The 21,110-nt window shown below is 48.5% G+C and overlaps 1 protein-coding gene across 4 annotated transcripts in view; it reads left to right on the top strand.

Annotated features, from left to right (window-relative positions):
* LOC129832401 (signal-induced proliferation-associated 1-like protein 3) overlaps positions 1–21,110 on the top strand; it is a 95,515-nt gene that overhangs the window by 58,474 nt on the left and 15,931 nt on the right. For all 4 annotated transcript variants that reach the window (XM_055896430.1, XM_055896429.1, XM_055896427.1 and 1 more), the window contains 10 exons: positions 592–2,281; positions 3,802–3,932; positions 7,263–7,451; positions 7,628–7,802; positions 8,243–8,346; positions 14,762–14,919; positions 15,011–15,593; positions 15,801–15,899; positions 16,025–16,200; positions 19,574–19,828. In XM_055896430.1, coding sequence (XP_055752405.1) covers positions 820–2,281; positions 3,802–3,932; positions 7,263–7,451; positions 7,628–7,802; positions 8,243–8,346; positions 14,762–14,919; positions 15,011–15,593; positions 15,801–15,899; positions 16,025–16,200; positions 19,574–19,828 — 3,332 coding nt within the window. In that variant the 5' untranslated portion in view covers positions 592–819. The remainder of the gene's footprint in view (positions 1–591; positions 2,282–3,801; positions 3,933–7,262; positions 7,452–7,627; positions 7,803–8,242; positions 8,347–14,761; positions 14,920–15,010; positions 15,594–15,800; positions 15,900–16,024; positions 16,201–19,573; positions 19,829–21,110) is intronic.

Below are 21,110 nucleotides of genomic sequence, written 5' to 3'. Positions count from 1 at the left end.
GTGTGTGTGTGTGTGTGTGTGTGTGTGTGTGTGTGTGTGTGTGTGTGCACATTCTGCCTTCATGTGACTATCCAGTCGCTTTATATTTTTTCTTTATGAAGTGCGGTTTAGCTGGGATTTGTCCGAGCATTTTCAGCATGGCTTTATGATGCAGGAGTTTGATTTGGTGTAATGAAAATGTAGTGTGTGTGTGTGTGTGTGTGTGTGTGTGTGTGTGTGTGTGTGTGTGTGTGTGTGTGTGTTGCTCCTGAAATATGACACTAGTATGATAATAATAACCCTGCTTGTCAGGCATTCTGAAGATTAGTCTCAGCAGGAGAAATCCTCTGTCAAATCCCCTCACCTCACTACTCTCTCTCTCTCCTCTCTCTCATATCCTCCTCTCTACCTTAATCACTCTCTCACACCCTGCTGCAGATGAGTTGCTGTAGTCAGTTTTCGTGGTGTCATTTCATTGGGTTTGGAGGGGTGAATCTGGGTCAGTGTGGGCTAGTGTTTAGGTGTGCATGTTAAGAAACAGCGTATTACTGTATGCATGTTTTTGTTGTTGTGGTCATCAGCATATCAATGTGTGTTTTGTCTCCTCCCCAGATCTGCCCAGAGCCTGAGAGAAGAGAGACAGCCTACTGTGTAACTGGGCATATGACAAGCAGTGTCTCACCCTCCCAGTGAAAGCGATGTGTGTGGGAGGTGGAGGCCACAGCATCAGCAGAGTGTGTGTGGGGCTCCTCTCCCACTCCCCTACCCCCCACCCTGGCCCGGGATGCCAGCCCACTTCCCCCCTGCCTTCTGTCCTGCCCTGAGCTCTCCTGGGGCGCCATGAACACCTACAGAGATAGAGGGGTCATCTGCACCTCCTCAGACCTGCTAGAGAGGGGTGGAGGGGGAGGGCCTGGGTCCCTCCTCACACAACATGCCGCCTTCCACCTCACCCTCAACGGCCATCCTGCCCCCTCTGACCCAGCCACCCAATCCCGTGTCTCCGTTCCCAAGATGGGCGTCCGCGCCCGTATTGCTGAGTGGCCGCCGCGCCATGCGCAATCGAGGGAGTCGCTCCTGGAGAACGGGCAAGGCGGTAATCACCATGGAGACGACCCCTCCACGACGATCTCCTCCGCATCTTTCCCCATCTCCGAGGTCGGGCTGGTGCGGGGAGGAGTGGCTCGTTTACCGAGGCGACGCACGAAGGACGTGGAGTTCCGTGGTGGGTACGGGGGTGGAACAGGGTCTCCCGTAGGCCTGCGTGCCTTCCCCCCGTTACGGCAGCGCTCCAACAGCGAGGTGACTCTGAGCGAGCAGGACGAGAACGAGGTGGAAGGTCGTGGAGGTACTAATCTGTTCCGGGAGTACGGCAGCACCTCCTCCATCGACGTGCAGGGCATCCCCGAGCAGAGCTTCTTTGACATGCTCAGCCAATTTCACCAGGAGAGGCCCGACCAGCGCAGCACTGCCCCCGTACACCTGGGGGAGCTACTGTACACCAACTCCCCTCCCTCGGCACCCCTCCCCACGGGCCACTCCCCCACCCCCACACCCCGGGGGGAGGATGGAGGGATGGGACGGTCGGAGAACAGGGTGAGGAAGAAGAGTGGGGGGACAGACTCGTCTCTGGGGACATCCTCTCTGTTCCGGAAGCTCCGCAGCTCCAGCAGAGGGGAGCTGGACAGAGGGGAGGCTGGGGAGGACGGGGGAGGCCGTAACTCTACAGATACCCCCTACAAACCCTGGGTGTGCCCCAAGAGCTTTGTCCACTACGACGCCCAGAGCATCCTGTTTGACCTCCATGAGGCTGCTGCTCAGCGCGCGTATGTATCCCAGCGGAGGAACACTGCCACTGGGGCATCGGCGGCCTCCGTCTCCCTGGCTGTTTCACGGTCCTCAACTCTGAGTGGGTTGGACGCCACGTACTCTAGCGTTGAGGACCTGACGCTAGGCCTCGACCCCAGCGCACCCACCCCCTCCCTGGGTGTGGACCCTCTGGACGCCCCCCCCGGAGGCCCCACCTCCAGTTTGCTCCTCCTCAGCTGCCCCCACTTCCGCAACGAGACGGGGGGACACGGGGAGCGCAACGTCAGCTTCCTGAGCTCCTCGGCCGAGCGGGGAGGGGAGGGGGCGGCGGGTGACATGGCGAGGGGCAGCCTTCGGCGTAGCAACGCCAGTGTGTCGGTGGTGGAGGTGCCCATAGAGCAGCAAGTCACCAGAATGGACAGGCTGAAACTCTATAGCATCGAGCACGTGGACCTGGGGGCACGCTACTACCGAGACTACTTCCACGGGAAAGGTAACAACTGATCTGATGTTACCACTCAGTCCAGCCGCCCTATCCTGCCTAACTTGTACTAGTATTAGTATTCACTCTCGCTATCATGTTCTGCTGTCAATAAAAGTCTAGCCGTGTCACTAGTGTTTCCACTGGCAGTACTCTCTCCTCCTCCATCCAGCTGTCCCTGTACGGGCAGCCAACCTGGCAGCGGTCCCAGAGGATAACATGTACCTGCCTCTGTCTGTTGGCAAACTGACTACATAGCTCTGAGAAGAATTAGCTTACTCCCTCACACACACGTTGACCTCTCTGCCTCTGCACATGAATCCTGACACTGGTTGTCTCTTCCTATTAAAATGCCCCTGATCATAGAGAACAGCTGTGTGTGTGTGTGTGTGTGTGTGTGTGTGTGTGTGTGTGTGTGTGTGTGTGTGTGTGTGTGTGTGTGTGTGTGTGTGTGTGTGTGTGCGTGTGTGTGTGTGCGCTCCCAGCATCGCCTCTCTAGACCCTGGAAAAATAGATGGCTGCCCCCCTAGGACAGAATCATCTGCTAAGAGCCTAATTAGAGACAGAACGCTGTGTAGAACATGAGACGACTCCGGTGCTGTTACTGTAATACCCTGCATGCATGTCAAAAAGCTGACATTTATACTGCAGGACAAAGCGGGAATGCTAAACATGGCTGAGCCCCTTCAATTATGCAGGGACGAAACAAGTCAAAAACTAGATTCTTCCATGGGTTTCTTCCTCCTCCACGCACAAATGGGAGAAGTCGCTCGCAGTTTGAGGAGTAAGCTGTTAATGAATCATATGGATATGTTTATGGCTTTTTACTTTAGGAATGTGTCTTATCAGAGATTTCCACTTATTCATCAAACTGTAGATAAGCAGATAGGGCTACTCATTCTTCAGTCTGTTATTTTATTACAGTTATAATAAAATGTAATAAAATATCATGTGGGGCGATCTGTTTATGAAACCAACATTTCTGGCTACGAGGCCTATATCACGCAAAGCAATACGGTTAGTACGTCAAAGCAAGCGATCTGTATTGTTGTGGGTTGAAGAACAAATATAATTGAATTTAGTCATTTGTATATTATTATTGTATTATCTACTCTACCTATCTGAAGGTCACTCAAGCATGTGACATCTGAAAACGTGGAATCTGTTTCCGAGCAAGCCATGTCACCACACCACAGGCTCAGCTGTGCAGTCTTTGTTTGTCATTTGTAGCTCTAATCAATGTCCTCAGGTTCCTTGATGATCGGCTTGAATTCAATGTGCAATTGAAAAGGGATTGAAACCACATACAAGCACTGTTCTCACACTCCACCCTTCAACCTCTTCTCTTTCCCTCCTCCGCTCTGAGCCTGTTCTCTCTCTCTCCATCTCCTTTCACTCAACCCCCCCCCTACTTTCCCTCCTCCATTTTTCCATGTCCAAAGGCTGTTATTGCAATGATCAATACACGGTGTTCAACAAAAAGCATGGCCAGACATGTTGTGAACACACTCTCTCCCCGTGTGTCACTGCAGAGCACTCTAACTACTTTGGGACGGACGAGAAGCTGGGTCCGGTGGCTGTGAGTATCCGCAGGGAGAAACTGGACGACACTAAAGACCTGAAGGACCAGTACCAGTACCGCATCATCGCCAGAACCAGTGAGGTACTAACACCCACCCCACCTCCCACTGCCTGCCTACACACAGCTAGATGGAACACCGAGTAGGCTGAATACTGACGCTGCCAAATGTGTGTGTCGTTTGAGTAGGCAGAGTGCGCTTGAGACACAGTGTGTGGGAGTGTGCGTTTTTTGGACGTTGTTATTTATGCCTGTACCGGACCTCAGCGAGTCCACGGCTCATCCTGGCTCCACCCACACTACCCTCTCCCTTCACACCTTCCACACGCACTCATACCTCCCCTCCTCTCTCCAATCCCTCCATTCTCTGCCAGTGGAAATTTCCACCTGACCAGGCCCTGCTCAGAACAGCTAAGCCAAACGCTGCCTCGGGCCCGGCCCCGGTCCACTGGTGGGCCTCCCTCCACTAATACCCCAGCTAGTGATAGGTCGAACCTCTTCATTCGAAGCAAAGATGTAGCCGGACAACTCACGCTAAATTCTTTCCGTTGCTCTGTGGATCGCTTCATGCTTTAGTCTGAGACTGCCGTCGTTGAAAGTCATTTGTGGTGAAGAGGTGTGTTGTACAAAACAAAGTCATCAGCGATTCGATCGTCTCTAACTGATCAGAGTATCAAAGCCAACGACACATTTTCAAACCGCCGCTTTACCCACGTGCGTTCTGGCTCTGGCCCTACCCATCGGTTTCTGGACCAATCGCATTCGGTAAAGGGTTGGGGAGGTCCTCAGATCCAGACTCATTGCGGAGAAGAAACTAACGTCCGTAAACTTTGGCGTAGTGTTTGGCCGGAGCAAGGAGTCTGGGTAGTCAGGCAAGCAAAGATGTGCTATGATTGGATCACCACCCCTCCAGGCCTGGGACAGGGCATTATCTATGATTGGCCAATCACCCGTCTAGCATTACCAAAGTCCTCTTTAGTAGATTATAAACACCAAGTGTGGACACTTTCTCCTTGGTCAGGGTTTTGAATAACGGGTGCCCCAGGGTGCGGGGATCTCCCATTAACAAACTAGGGCACCACCAGAAGCACTGAAATATTCATGTGAAAAAGCCCATAAACAATCCAGGCCACTATTTTTAGGGCACTCAAGAGTCCATATGTACCTGGCACTACCTTTCCTGCGCACTCAAGTTCTCTCAGGATGTTTCTTGTACAATGCATTCGGAAAGTATTCAGACCGCTTGACTTTTTCCCCAAAAACTTACGTTACAGCCTTATTCTAAAATTGATTTTTTTTATTTTTATACTCAATCTACACACACTACCCGATAATGACAAAGCGAAAACATACCTTATTTGCTTAAGTATTCAGACTCTTTGCTATGAGACTCGAAATTGAGCTCCGGTGCATCCTGTTTCCAGAAGGACAACCATCTCTGCAGCACTCCACCAATCAGGCCTTTTAAGGTAGAGTGGCCAGACGGAAGCCAATCCTCAGTAAAAGCCACCTGACAGCCCGCTTGGAGTTTGCCACAAGGCACCTAAAGGACTCTGACCATGAGAAACAAGATTCTCTGGTCTAATGAAACCAAGATTGAACTTTTTTGAATGCCAAGCGTCACGACTGGAGGAAATCTGGCACCATCCCTACGGTGAAGGATGGTGGGGGCAGCATCATGCTGTGGGGATGTTTTTTCAGTGGCAGGGACTAGGAGACTAGTCAGGATCGAGGGAAAGATGAACGAAGCAAAGTACAGATAGATCCTTGATGAAAACCTGCTCCAGAGCACTCAGGACCTCAGACTGGGGCGAAGGTTCTCCTTCCAACAGGACAATGATCCTAAGTACACAGCCAAGACAATGCAGGAGTGGCTTCAGGACAAGTCTCTGAATGTCCTTGAGTGGCCCAGCCAGAGCCCAAACTTGAACCAGATCGAACATCTCTAGAGAGACCTGATAATAGCTGTGCAGCAACGCTCCCCATCCAACCTGACAGAGCTTGAGAGGATCTGCAGAGAAGAATTGGAGAAACTCCCCAAATACAGGTGTGCCAAGCTTGTAGCGTCATACCCAAGAAGACTCCAGGCTGTAATCGCTGCCAAAGGTGATTCAGCAAAGTACTGAGTAAAGGGTCTGAATACTTACGTAAATGTGATATGTCCCCCCCCGCTCTTCCGTTTTTGCTTTGTCATTATGAGGTATTGTGTGTAGATTGATGGGGGGGGGGAAAACGAATTCACTCCATTTTAGAATAAGGCTGTAACGTAACAAAATGTGGGAAAAGTCAAGGGGTCTGAATACTCAGAGACTGATTGACAGATTGACTGACCACTGCACAAATAGCTATCCTAATAGTACACGTACTTTCCAATAGTGACCACTGTGGCCCTCAGTCTAGCTGCTGCCCTCCCTGTTGTTTTTAGCTGGATTACATGGCTGCCTGGCCTCGTCGCCTTAGCCCCTATGGAACAATGGGCCGCTCCGCCGCCTGTGTCTACAGAGCTCAGCTCACACAGACGCTCCACTCAGGCCTGTCCTTGGTTCCCACAGAGAGAGAGAGAGCTCTACAATGCTCACAACCCCCTTCCCTCCCCCATACTCACTCATAGAAGTTTGAACGACGCTGACACAGCATGCTGTAACCACACGATACACACTCAATCACACACATCCACGTGCACTCAAACACATTCTTACACATACACGTCAGATGCCCCAGATTGGTGCAGTGAGCCACTACTTGACACCAACAGGGTTTCCCACCCTGCCTCCCATGGGGAGAGATGGGTTGGAGACAATTGTCAGAGGTTAAAGGTCACCGGGGGAAACACGGTATGAATAGTTCGACGACAGGTTATTGGCAACTATTGGCTCAGCATCTGAGAAACGACGTGTTAAGTCCAGTGTCGGAGTAGCTCTATATTGTGCCAGAATGTAATTGGAATAGGTGGAATTTAACCTGGGTTGTTTAGGGGTTTCTTTTCCCCCACGTCAAACCCTTGACTTCGTTAAGGTGAAGCACTCTCTTGTCCCCTCCAGCTCCTCAGCAGTGTGTTGCAGTTTTAATGAAGCACGGTGCCCGTGGTCTCTCTGAATACATTGAATAAAATACAGCTCTCTCAGCACCTGAGATTATTATAGCCCCGCTGTCTGGAAACACCCCGAGTACCAGTCTCCCCTGTAGGGTTCACTCAGGTGCATGGCACAATGGGCAGTAAGAAGCTTTTAAAGATTGCAGATATGCACCTCCTGAAGGCGTTGGTCCTTTTTCGCAATGTCTGAAAAAAGACTTCCAGAGACATAGATGTGAGCAAGTTCTCTGCAAGTTAATGGACAATAAAGTACATCTCGTCTTACCTTTTTGTGTGTGTTTTACATCTCTATCACTCCCATGTCCTCTGTGTGTGTGTAGCTGGTGACGTTGCGGGGGTCCATCCTGGAGGATGCGGTGGCCTCCACAGGGAGGCACGGCACGGTGCGGGGTCTCCCCCTGAAGGAGGTGCTGGAGCAGGTGGTCCCAGAGCTCAGTGTGTCCTGCCTGCGCCTGGCTCTCAGCACGCCCAAGGTCACCGAGCAGCTCCTCAAACTGGACGAACAGGGGGTGAGTCAGCGGACCATGGTCTCCGGCGCGAGTTCTATGAGATCTGTGTCTTGTATCACCTCTATCACCTCCTATAGCTACAGTCATAAACGCTAGATGGGCGTGTCTCTGTTTGAGCCAGGGGCGCGGCAGCCGCGTGTGAATGCGGCCTAATATTTGTTTCTTCTCCGGTGTAGCTGAGTCAGAAGCACAAGGTGGGAGTGCTGCTGTGTCGGGCGGGGCAGAGCACCGAAGAGGAGATGTATAACAACGAAGAGGCCACGCCCGCCTTCTCCGCCTTCACGGACCTGCTAGGGGAGCAGGTGTGCCTCCGAGGCTTCACCAACTTCGCCGCCCAGCTGGACACTAAGAGTACGTGTCTGTGTGTGTGGGACGGTAGGGTGTGTGTATGCATATGTGTTCGTCGGTGTTTGTGTCTGTGTGTGAGGGGGGGGTGCGTAGTAGGGTGTGTGTGCAGGCGAATGTGCATGCCCAATGTCAGCACAGTTTTCTGCATGCCTTCCTAATGGTTAAATGTAGTTTTTTGCAGTCATATAATGATCGACTTAAGGCCCAGGTGTGAACACTGAGTAAAATGAGTGATTCCTGTCAAATGGTGCATGAATATAAAAACACTGTTGCTACGTAACTGCCTACGAAGTCAACCATTCAGAAAGAGTCTCGACGGACTCTGGTTTTTGATGTGGTGTTTCTTTTATTTGTTGAGTTCATGCCCTGGTGCTGAACTGGGACAGGATAACGGAATGTTGACCACGTGTTTGTGTGTTGCTCTCTCTCTCGGTTTCCCCCAGCTGACTCGACGGGAACCCACTCCCTGTACACCACCTACCAGGGCTATGAGGTCATGTTCCACGTGTCCACCATGCTGCCCTACATGCCCAACAACCCACAGCAGGTGAGACCAACACACACACACACACACAGCGTGGTCTACCACAGCCCACCCCAAACACCTTCAACTCCCCTTCTATCTAGTATTGTTGTCTGGTCAATCCCACAGGTGTAGTTACAGAGGTCAGGCACTCTTCCCGATTCCTAAAGGGTACTCAGGGCGGCCGTTGTCACGAATCCTTTGGACGTCCGTCTGAGTGTCGCCGTTGAGTGTCGTAGCTCAGATTCAGAAGACACATGGCGGACAGAGACGGGAAGGGTTAACTCTCTTGTGTTTGTGTATGCGGTTTTGTTACAGCTCTGTTCTATAGTTTGTCTGGCTCGGACATGGACAATTGCAGCTGCTCATGAAATAGAACTTCTCTCTCCCTCTCTTTTAGAGTGGTGTTCCTCTTCAATCCTGTGTCTGTAGTATTTTTCTGGAGTCTTTGTTCCCTTTGAACGGTCTTTTCAGTCCTCTCTCTTTCTCTCTCTCCTCTCTCTTTCTATCTCTCTCTCTCCTCTCTTTATCTCTCTTTCTCTCTCTCCTCTCTCTCCTCTCTCTCTCTCTCCTCTGTTTCTCTCTCTCCTCTCTTTCTCTCTCTTTCTCTATCTCTTTCTCTATCTCTCTCTCTTTCTCTATCTCTCTCTCTTTCTCTCCTCTCTTTCTCTATCTCTCTCTTTCTCTCTCTCCTCTTTCTCTTTCTCTCTCTTTCTCTCTCTCTCCTCTCTCTTTCTCTCTCTCCCCTCTCTCCTCCTCTCCTCTCCTTTCTCTCTCTCTCTTTCTCTCTCTCTCTCTTTCTCTCTCTCTCTCTCTCTCATATATATATATAACTGGATCGAAGCTGGGTGGGGCACAGGCTCTAGGTTTCCCTTTCTGCTCTAAATTAAGCTGCCTTCCGACATATCCCTTAGGGCGTTGTGTTAACGGTGTGTGCGAGTGAACTGTGTGTCCGTTGTTAAGCTAGGCATTTCTTGTGTGCGCGTGTATGTTTAAATAGTTTGCCCTAGTGTTTGCATGAGAACTTAATGTGGGTGAATGTACAAGGTCATATAAACCCCACGAGTGTACTTATATTTGTAATGTGCTGCTAACGGTATCTATGTTCATTGAATACATGCCAGCTGTACAGTAACTGTTGCTAGCACATACACCACATGACTAAAAGTATGTGGACACCTGGATGGGCATTAATATGGAGTTGGTCCCTCCTTTGCTGTTATACCAGCCTCCACTGTTCTGGGAAGGCATTCCACTAGATGTTGGAACGTTGCTGCTGGGACAAGCTTCCATTCAGCCACAAGAGCATTAGTGAGGTTGGGCACTGATGTTGGGTGATTAGGTCTGGCTCGCAGTCGGCGTTCCAATTCATCCCAAAGGTATTCGATGGGGTTGAGGTCAGGGCTCTGCAGGCCAGTCAAGTTCTTCCACACCGATCTCGACAAATCATTTCTGTATGGACTTCGCTTTGTGCATTGGGGGCATTGCCAGCCGACGCTTGGCATTGCTCATAATAATCTAAGTCTTGTGTGCGGCTGCTCGGCCATGGACACCCATTTCACGAAGCTCCCGACCAACAGTTCTTGTGCTGACGTTGCTTCCAGAAGGCTGGAGTGGTGTAAACTCGGCGGTCCCATTCTGTGAGCTTGTGTGGCCTACCACTTTGCGGCTGAGCCGTTGTTCCTCTTAGACGTTTCCACCTCACAATAACAGCACTTACAGTTGACCTGCGCAGCTATAGCAGGGCAGAAATTTGATGGAAAGGTGGCATCCTATGACGTTGCCACGTTGAAAGTGACTGAGCGCTTCAGTAAAACCATTCTACTGCCAATGTTTGGAGATTGCCTGACGCTGTGCTCGATTTTATACACCTATCAGGAACGGGTGTGGCTGAAATGGCCGAATCCACTAATTTGAAGGGTTGTCCACATTAGTTTGTAAATATAGTGGATACTTGCTAGTAGTTGCTAATACATGCTAACTGTTGCTAACAGCAACATTTTTGTAAGTCAAGAGGTCTGAATACTTCACTGTATGTGAATTGGTAGGTTATGAAAACTCTGTTTCAGCTATATCAACAGACACCAAGGCTATCACTGTTTATGACAATTGGTTCTCAGTTGACCAGCCTGGTTGATTAAATAATGAGTTCGATGAATAAAATATAAACGATGTATGAAAGGGTACGCCAAAGACTGTACAGTATGAAGATCGGCAGAAACTGCTTCTACAATAGAAATCCCCAATCACACTTGAAGGCGACGTCATGGCGACGTTAGCTAGCATAGCTCATGTGCAAAAACCCTCCTTCGGGTCTAACGGTCATGCCTTGCCGAATTACGCATGTTTAGGCTGTCAAATGAAAGCCACTCCTTTGATATTATAAAAATGTATACCTGTCGGCTTCACAAGGTTGTAGTAATGACAGGTTCAGCTACTTAATAAGACATTTGCTCAAATCTAGGTTTTGCCTTTAGAATTCGAGAAAATGAACAACTAAGGACGACTTCTTCACCTCTCCCATTGTCCGCCAAACCCTGGTCTGTTTAGTCGGCTTCCAGACGCATTCCCAGAAGTATCGCGACGTTGCGCCTCTGGGTTCGAAACCTCTGTGGTTACGCTACATGTGTGTGTACGTGTGCCTGACTGAGCTACTTTTATAGGTGTGTGTGGGTGTGTAGATGGTACAATGGCAGAGAATGGATGAATATTCAGCACACTGACTCCATCCAGAGGCGCAAAGGCAACAGCAGCAACATTTTTACTTCTGCCACGCAACCTCTAGGTGTCAGTGTTGATCACCGATAAACCCTCACTCAGAGAGGAGAGGGCGAGATCTGTTAGAAAGTCAGGTAGTCAATAAAGAGTAATGCTATGTGCCAGAGAGAGGAGAGTCAAAAAGAGAGCAAGAGAAGAGGTGAATGTGACTAAGGGCAAGGACCTAGAGAGGAGAGGAGGATCTCTAGTACATCTGGACCCCAGGGGCCCCTGGCAGAACGTGTGTCTCAGGCATACAGAGCTCCTTTGTTTGTGTGTGTATGTGTGTGTGTGTGAGCTTTATGCTGTCTTATATAATTGACACTTTCACACTGCTACACCGCAATAGACACGGGGTGGATTCTGTCACTGTGTGACTGACATTCACACCAGTGGAGGCTGGTGACTTGAAAAATTGAGACGACAAAGTGTTTTTCAAAAATCGTCAAAGATGAATTATTTGAACCTAAATCATTAAATAAATACATTTATTGTACAATATTATGGGGAAGGGGAATGAGAGGGCTACTTACACTGTGTGGGAAAGGGATCACAGCAGTGATTGAATGAGGGTATGAGGCATGAGTTGAGGTGTTCAGAGGCTTGACCAGTGCAGGACAGGATTTGACTGGGAAGACAAAAAACTATAAGGCAACACACTACACAGTTAGACAAAAGAGCTAAGAATGAGTTATTCCAAGCAAAGACTAAAATCATTGTGTAATAATGTGATTGTGTATGTGATTGACTCTACATACAGTAATGAGACGAAGTTGATAGGGGTACTCAGTGCTTGGAGGAGAAACATTCAACGTGCCAGTGGATGAGCGGGCACATGAGACGTGGCTTCAGTTCATGTCAGGAGAGAGTGGTAGTGGAGTGGAGTAGTCATCACCTCTTAATCAGGGAACAGGAGGGGACTTAGCTGTAAATACAAATAGCAGATACATCCCATTACAGCTGCTCCATCGTAAGTTTGGACAAAAGAGTTTCTCTATGAACTTAAAAACTCAGACATCTCAAAATTCATCCAAGTCAAACAGACTGCACATCTCCCCCACTTGACACATCAAAGTAGCCCAAGAAACGTTCCTGAATAAAGCCCTGATCATCCACATACCTGACTATAACTGACAACTGAAAACTGACAACTTTCCCTCTGGGGCCTGGAGTTTTTCCTTATATGTTAACCTAACCAGGAAAACTCTGGACCCTATAAGGCATTGACAGTGATTAATTGTAAAATGGTTTCATATGGGCTATGATGGGAGCAGTTTTTCCTAATCAGGTCACATGGTTTTAAAAAACCTCCTGGGGGGGATGAAACCCATGTCAAACTGCAGCTACCTTATATTTGTTCATATAAATTATATTTAGACCATATTAAGAGGGGTATTCCCTCTACCCAGACACAGAGACAACAACTGATAGACAATAGAACTCACATGGCTGAGCTTTATGCATGTTTGCGTCATGCAGCCTATATGTAACTGTAGGCCTTATAAAACATTTACTCACATTGGTCATCACTATTATGTTGATTGATTCATTCCAGTTAATAATTGTGGATTAAACACGTATAGGCAGTCTAGCCAGCCCGGTTTTGAATAATAACTACATTTGATCACATTCACATTTTCTCCTGGCACACAAATGGACTATAAATACATAACGTTATCCAATTAGTTTACCCTGACCAGATAGACTGGCCGCGTAGGCTGTATGCAGCTGCTCTTATTAGCAGACTACAGTTGATCAGACTGAATAATAGTCTCGTTTTCATCCCATACAGCGTGTCAGATTTCAAAATTTTAGGTGAAGCTTAGGCTGCCCCAACATTTATGTTATGAGTTTTTGCTTGTGTCTGTCCGGAGTGATTATGTGCTTTCATCTTTATTAAATTAATACCGGAGGAAACTGGAAAGCCTACTTGAGCGCACGCGAAAAAATGTGCTTCGTTGAGCTCTCTTGAATCTACATTTTTATGGATGATGCGATGGAAGCTATCATATCATTCGGAATTGTTTTTCGACATCCTAGAAAAGACAGTTGAAAGTTTGATATGTTCAGCAAGTAAAGCGTCGTAACGTGCAATTACCCCTGCAAGCTCCTTGTGGTTGCCCTTGGTGGAACTTTCCCTCTCGTCGTGTCCTCTATCGATGCAGCTTTTTCCCAGAAGCTTGAATCTGATGTGGGCATTTCTATGCTTCCTGCTTTTGTTTTGCCCTTTAGCTGAACGATCGATGTTCTTCAGGTCACTGTACCCACCTTTCGACCAAGGCTCAGACTTGCCAGAAAGCAGGCAAGGCCAACAATACAGGCGGCTTGATGAAAGGCTCCCTGTTAACCAGCTATACTTTTGATACCAGTTGGTCTTGATACCAGTTGGGTCTCCTTCATGAAACTGATCTCAGGCAGAGGTCCACCCTCGCATTTAATTCACACTTTTTTCTGTGTACCCCAGAGAATGAAAGGGGTACTTCAACAAAAAGTCCACAAAATTTTCAGGCAGCATTGGCCATTCTTCCATTCTGGTGTAGACAACTTCACTCTAGCTGGTAGCTAGCTATCTACGGAAGTTATCAAGATTAACTTTCAAAAATGTTAAATAAATTGCACTAACTGGACACAAATAAAGTTCTAAAACCAAGAAAACAATTTATAATATACCTCTTCCATCTCCTTTAATTTGAAAAAATGATTTTGAATTGAGTAGTATCCCAAAAATGCTCAACTATCACTTTTCACTCTTAATCTCAACAATGTCACCAAGCTTCTCAACGCATAGAACCCCCATAATGCTCTTTGGCACAATCCCAATAGATAGAATTAGGATCAGAGAATGAACCTAATGTTATGATTGGATGGACAACATATCAGTCAACTGCAAAAGCTTTGATTGGTTGGAGGATGTCCTCCAGAAGTGGTCATAATTACCATGTATGTCTATGGAAGGGGGTGAGGCCTACGAGCCTGCTAGGTTTTGTATTGAAGTCAGTGTAGCCAGAGGTGGACGGAAGCTAGCTGTCCTCCGGCAACACCATGGTGCTACACCAGACAGTGCTGTTGAAGTTACGGTAGACCTTCATTGCAAAAGTGTATTTTAAGCTATTATTTGGTGACATAAAACTATACTAAATATATTAATATCTAGAAAGGATAACTTTCTTTTAATGTTTAAAAAAATATATGAAATTTCACTGAGGAGGATGGTCCTCTGAGGAGCCTCCACTGATTCACACATAGTCAATCAAATTGTCAATGGGTACATTAATTGGGAGAAAAATGTAGCATTACATGAAGATCTGTTTGTTTGCCTGAGCACTTCTCTCACTGCCTATATCTGCATCCCAATCTCAGACCTACATTGGCATAGACTGGGACCAATATGTATCTCTCTCGCTCTGTCTCTCGCAGACTTTTCCCTAACAATATACTGGTGCGATAGTGAGTCAAGTGAGCTCATAGTGCCAATTCTGGCTTACTCATGTTCATTTGTACGTGTTCTGTCTCCCCCGCTCACTCTCTTCCCTCCCTCTGCTTCGGTCTGTCTCTCCCTCTGCCAACTCTGTGTCCTTACCTCCGCACTCGTTCACACTCCTTTCTGTCTCCCTCTTTCACACGTTTCTTTTTGCTGCTCTCTCACCCCCCTCTCCCTCCCCCTCTCCTTTTTCTCCCTCAGCTCCTGAGGAAGAGGCACATAGGGAACGACATCGTCACAATAATCTTCCAGGAGCCGGGAGCGCTGCCCTTCACCCCTCAGAACATCCGCTCCCACTTCCAGCACGTGTTCGTCATCGTCCGCGTGCACAACCCCTGCTCCGATGGCACCTGCTACAGGTAGGGGGGGGGGGACACCAACTCTCACCATAGCATCCATTATGCTGCTGTTATTGGTCGGTTTGTTGATGGTTGTTTTTTCTCTCCCCAGTGTGGCTGTGACGCGTATGAAGGACGTGCCTCCCTTCGGCCCGCCCATCCCCAGCGGGGTGACGTTCCGTGACCCTGAAGCCTTCCGCAACTTCCTCTTGGCCAAGGTGATCAATGCAGAGAGCGCCGCGCACAAGTCTGAGAAGTTCCACACCATGGCCACGCGCACGCGACAGGAGTACCTCAGAGACTTAGCCGAGAACTGTGTGAGCAGTACGCCGCTCGACTCCGCGGGCAAACTCAACAACCTCATCTCGCTGGCGTCGAAGAAGAGAGAGCGGGCGCGAGCGAGGGAGGGGGCAGAGTTAAGAGCGGCCGGAGCGGTGGCGTGGAGGGTGCTGGCCCAGGACTTCAGTGGCGGCGGGACGGAGATCTCCTGCGCTCTGGGCGTGTCGGCAGAGTACATCCTCCTGGCAGACTGCAACACCAAGGAAGTGGTGTTCAACTGCTTCTGCGTCGACGTGATCGGCTGGACGCCGGAGAGGTTGGTGCTGAAGATCTTCTACGGGAGAGGAGACCACATCGCCGTCAGAGTCCCCGAGGGCTTTGCTCAGGACATCAGGGAGGTGGTGCAGAGGTTAAAGGTGAGCGGGCAGAGGTCATAGAGCTGGGGAAGGTTTACCACATGTATGGTGGTGTAAGAGGCACAGGGGCAGGGAAGAGTTCAACTGAATTTTTTTTGGCTGTTTTGTGTAATTATGTATTTAATGATGCATTTAAAACCACCAGCCTTTTGAAGCCTTTTTATTTGCTTAAAGCGCCTAGGCTCTCCTCCCTCCCTCTCTCCCCAGGCGCTGACAGTGGGCTGTGAGACGGTGGATATGACTCTGAGGAGGAACGGCTTGGGACAGCTTGGGTTCCACGTCAGGCTGGATGGCACCGTGGCTGAGGTACTTTTCCATTCCTTCAACAACAACAAAAAATCTGTAAAGTCATGTAAGATCCATAACAATTTACTGTGAAATTATATTACAATTATTATTGTTTTTTACATCTTTTTTTTTACCTGCTTTAGGTGGAGGAGTACGGCTTCGCCTGGCAGGCAGGGCTAAGGCAGGGCAGCCGGTTGGTGGAGATCTGCAAGGTTGCCGCGGTAACCCTGACACACGAGCAGATGATCGACCTACTGAGGACGTCTGTCACCGTTAAAGTGGTGATCATACCGCCCTACGAGGAGGGAGGGCCCCGCAGGTCAGTGTGTGTGTGGGTTGGCGGGTGTGTTTGTGCCCATGTTTTTGAGTGTGTGTGCGTTTTGAGTGTTTGTGTCAAAGCATCATCCTGCCTCTAAGGGTGTGTTGCAGAAAGAGAAGATTCACAACACACAGCACCACCAACAGAGCTGAGATATGCTGGCCAGACGTCTCTGTTCTGAGGAGAGTTTTGAGTGGGAGTGTGTGAAAGAGAGGCGAGAGGCACATGGTCTGAACATGTGTGAATTCCTGGACGTGGTGAAAGAGGAGAGGGAAAGAAAGAGACGGATAGAGCGAAGTAACAATCAATGGAATGAATACACAATTTCCTTTCCAGCTTTCTTATTCCCCTTCTCGCTGTCTGCCCGTATTGCCTGTGTTTTTCACGTGCCTCTCACTCTGTATCTCTCTTGTTATCTCCCCTTCCCCCATCTCTTTTTTTGGCTCCGTTCCTCTCAACCTTTCATCTGAGTATGGGCCTTGAGTACAGTGGGATAATGAGGCTCTATTAAATACTGTGGGGTTGAATGTTACTGAGATGCATACGCACTGACTACACACAGTGGGACTAGTCTCTACTCGATATATAGCCCAGCTTGGGTGTGTCCCGAATGGCACCCTCTCCCCTATTTAGTGCACGACTTTTGAATAGGGCCCATAGGGCTCTGGTTAAAAGTGGTGCACTATATAGGGAATAGGGTGCCAGTTTGGACGCCCCCCCCCCCCCCCCCCCCCCCCCCCCCCCTCTGTAGTCAGGGTCACATGGATCAGGATGTCTGTTCTTGATTGAGTTGGGGGTTGCTAAATACAGTAATTGTGCTGCCGGGGCTGTGTGATGGCAGAGTGGTTGGACTTCTTTAATGTATAAGGAAGGCAGTTTAATTGCATGACTTAAACTCATTTGATACACACACACACACACTTGCACACACACATGCTCACTCCTCTACACACACTACATAATTAGTCTTGTATTTCACTCTTTCTGTTCCGCCCTCTCTTTTTCACCTCACACCCCCCAACCCCCCCCCCTCTCTCTATCACACTCGTTTTCTATAGTGTGCCAGGAAAACAGATTGCATGAGATTAAGGCCTGGAATCTGCAGGAAGAGGGAAAATAAATAAATATATAGAGGCGATTAATTAAAACGGCATGCTCTGTTTGAATGAAAAGGAGGGAGGAGGGAGAGAGGTAGTGTGTGTACAGTAGGATAGCGACATAGAGGAGCTTGGATGGGAAGACGTGTCTGAACACCTCTCAGGTGGGAGAAGCCAAGTGGGCGGGAGAGAGAAAGAGAACTGCCTTCACTTCTTTCTCTCCCCTCCCTGTGTGCGCTGTGGACGGGAGAGCGATATAGAGATGCAGTAGCGAGAGAGTGTGTGTTCGCTCGCGGAATGTGTGTGTGAGAGAGAGAGCTCCAGCTGTCAGGCCGGCCATTGCGATGGAGCAGTCTCTGGAAGTGGGCACCGGTGTTTTCTGTCTCTAAGGTTGGTGCTCTGGTGTGTGTGCACTGTATGTGTTCTTATCGGGTGTGTGTGTGTGTGGTGTGTGTGGTGTGTGTGTGTGTGTGTGTGTGTGTGTGTGTGTGTGTGTGTGTGTGTGTGTGTGTGTGTGTGTGTGTGTGTGTGTGTGTGTGTGTGTGAGGGTTGTTCTGTGACTTGACATTGGCAGTTATATTTGTGTGGGATCAAGTTTTTTTTTCCTTCCAAGGTTGGTTAGTACACTCACTGGTGTGTGTTTGAGAGTGATCGAGAGACCACCATATGCCCATCATTCTACCAATACCCAGTGTCTCCTGGTATCTTTCATACAGACCGTGCATGTGATGTTGCGATGTCCCCTCTGTGTGTGCTCTGTTTACCTTAGCCTGCAGCGGTAGTAGTAGTTGTGGTGTGTTTGTTTGTTGTTTTCTAACGCAGTCTTGGGCTTAGTGTGGCCAGGCCAGTGTGATTGAGCTTAATCCAGGTCAAATAATAGGGGACAGATCACACACAGAGACGCAGACAGGTCAAATCTGCCCCTGTCCAGCTCTTCTTTCATTCTCTGTTCCTCCACTCCTCTCTTGTCCTCTCCTTGCCCGTTACCTAGGCTATATTCATATTTTCTTTCCCTTTCTCCACTTCTCATCCCTTTCCCTCCTTTTCCTTGTCCTCTGATTTATTAATGCATCCTGTCCCTTTCTTCCCTTCTCTTTACCTGCCCTCTCTTTTTTTCTCTCTCTCTCTTCCCTTCCCCCGCCGTCCTCTCCTCATCTATATTTTCCCTCTCTTCCTTTAAACTAGTCTGTCCCTCCTCTCACCTCTCCGCTCCCTCCCTGTTGCAGCGATGTACATTGTCTGGTGTCTGTGGCGGCGTGGTGCCTCTTCAACCTCCGATACTCGACTTTAGTGATGAAATATGTATGTGCCGTTTTCTGCTCAATGCTTCAGTGAGGACGTTGCGAGGGGTAAGCCTGTGGTGCTGTGCCGGGTTAAAGAGGGATCTATATCGCTCTCTTGAGTAGAAAAGGGGACGAACACCCCACTGAAACTGATATTGGTCATTATTGCGTAACTGAGGATGTTCCTTTGATTTTTTGATTTTGCCAAAAATGTTCATGTACACTTCATTGTGTTATTGGTAGTGCAGTGACTAATGGTGTCCAGATCATGACTGTTTAGGGGAAGTTGAAGAAAACCCCGTTATCTCACTAATAAAGGTATTTAACTGGAGTGGTCTAGCCTAAAACGACCATTTCCACACGCCTCGCGTGTATAACCTCAATGCAAGTTGACACATCTAGGCTACATACACACAAATAAAAGGCTGACCGAGAGAATCTTTATGAGATTAGAGGCTTATCTTATCGTGCTTCTGTCCAGCGACAACTGGCTGACAAAGGTCAGGGCATGGCGTCTATCTGTACGTATGCTCATAGAAACACATAGAAACACATACACTTGACCGAGGCCTTACAGTAGAGGATGGAGTCATCTGTCCCTGTACCCCCCCGTTTCCATCCTGAGGTAAAAAAAAGAAAGAAGCTCATTAGTGTGTGTGTGCTGTTGGAGGGGGATGCTAAAGGGAATATGCTGACGGAGAGTGTGGAGGAGTTCTGGGGTTTTCACCTGCAAGTTCAGCTTGAGTTCGACCGCAGCTCCTGTGAGCAAGGTGGACCGCTTATCTGAGTGCTGTGGTTGCGTGTGTGTGTGTGTGTGTGTGTGTGTGTGTGTGTGTGTGTGTGTGTGTGTGTGCACGTGTGCGTGCGTAGCCACTGAAATTGTGTATGCAGCTATGACATTTCTAGGTTGTTGTCTGGTGTTTGTGTATAATCTATGTGAACGGCGTCGTCTTGCCATACCACTGACTCTCCGTTCCCCCTCTCTGTCTGTAGGGGCTGCACAGAGGAGTATGAGATGAAGACCATGGAGCAGAAGCCAGAGCCTGAGCCTGTGGCAACAGGGTACCGGCCCTCCCCTCGCCCCCCTGATTGGCGCTGGGACAGCACCGCCTGCCCTCCTGGCCTGCACAGCGCCACCACCCCTCAGCGCTGGACCCCTATGGGCCCCCCACCACCCCAACCCCGCTCACACAAAGCCATGGTCATGCCCGTCCCATACAGGGAGCCCCAGCACCTCTCCAACAAGAGGTGCGACACTGACGTTTGTTTGTGTGTGTGATTTGTTTGCCTTGTGCTTAGGCACTGGTGGAGTTGCCCTTGTTTGATTCAGTGTCTTGAGCGGGTTGTCCTATGCTTATGGCCTGGTGGGATTCTCATAAATGCTCCGACGATGAGGTTATCCTTCTAAAAACGTAAAGCAGGTGTAGGTGGAGAACGTATGAGTGATTTCACACAAAACCAGGACAAGAAATGCCATGATTTTGGGGATTTTTACGAAATGTAACCCATAGAATGGTTATTTTGGAGGAAGTTTACATACATTTTACATTTGTATCTAATAATTTAGCACAATTGAGAAATAATTCATCAAAGATATCATTTTTATGATATTTTGACCTGACCAAAGCCTCCTTTAAGACTCCATAATGTTTCATCTGTAGGTGCTACAAGGCAAAAATGTGTCTCATGAAGCTTTACCGCTTGCTCTGTAATATGATATATTTTTTTACAACAATATATACATTACCAGTCAAAAGTTTGGACACACCTACTCATTCAAGGGTTTTTATTTTGTACATTTTGTACATTGTAGAATAATAGTGAAGACATCAAAACTATGAAATAACACACATGGAATCATGTAGCAATCCAAAATATGTTAAACAAGTAGCCACCCTTTGCCTTGATGGCAGCTTTGTGGTGGGATTATGTTATGGGCAGGCATAAGCTACGGACAATGAAAACAACTGCATTTTAAATCAAATCCATTTTTATTTGTCACAAGCACCGATTACAACAGGTAGACCTTACAGTGAAATTGCTTACTTACGAGCCCCTAACCAACGATGCAGTTAAAAAAAAAAAAACGAATAAGAAATAAAAGTAACAAGTAATTAAAGAGCAGCAGAAAAATAACAATAACGAGACTATATACAGGGGGGTACCGATACAGAGTCAATGTGCTGGGGCACCGATTAGTTGAGGTAATATGTACGTAGAGTTATTAAAGTGACTATGCATAGATGATAACAACAGAGAGTAGTAGCGGTGTGAAAGAGGGGGGGATGCAAATAGTCTGGGTAGCTATTTGTTCAGATGTTCCGGAGTCTAATGGCTTGGGGGTAGAACCTGTTTAGACGCCTCTTGGACCTAGACCTCTTGGACCGCATGCCGTGCGCTAGCAGAGAGAACAGTCTATGACTAGGGTGGCTGGAGTCTTTGACAATTTGTAGGGCCTTCCTCTGACACCGCCTGGTATCAAGGTCCTGGATAGCACGGAGCTTGGCCCCAGTGATGTACTGGGCCGTCC

This window comes from Salvelinus fontinalis, chromosome 33 (assembly GCF_029448725.1).
Source record: "Salvelinus fontinalis isolate EN_2023a chromosome 33, ASM2944872v1, whole genome shotgun sequence".
NCBI classification, from domain to species: Eukaryota; Metazoa; Chordata; class Actinopteri; order Salmoniformes; family Salmonidae; genus Salvelinus; species Salvelinus fontinalis.
Note: the sequence above shows the minus strand (reverse complement) of the source record. Positions and strands in the feature narration are given on the sequence as shown.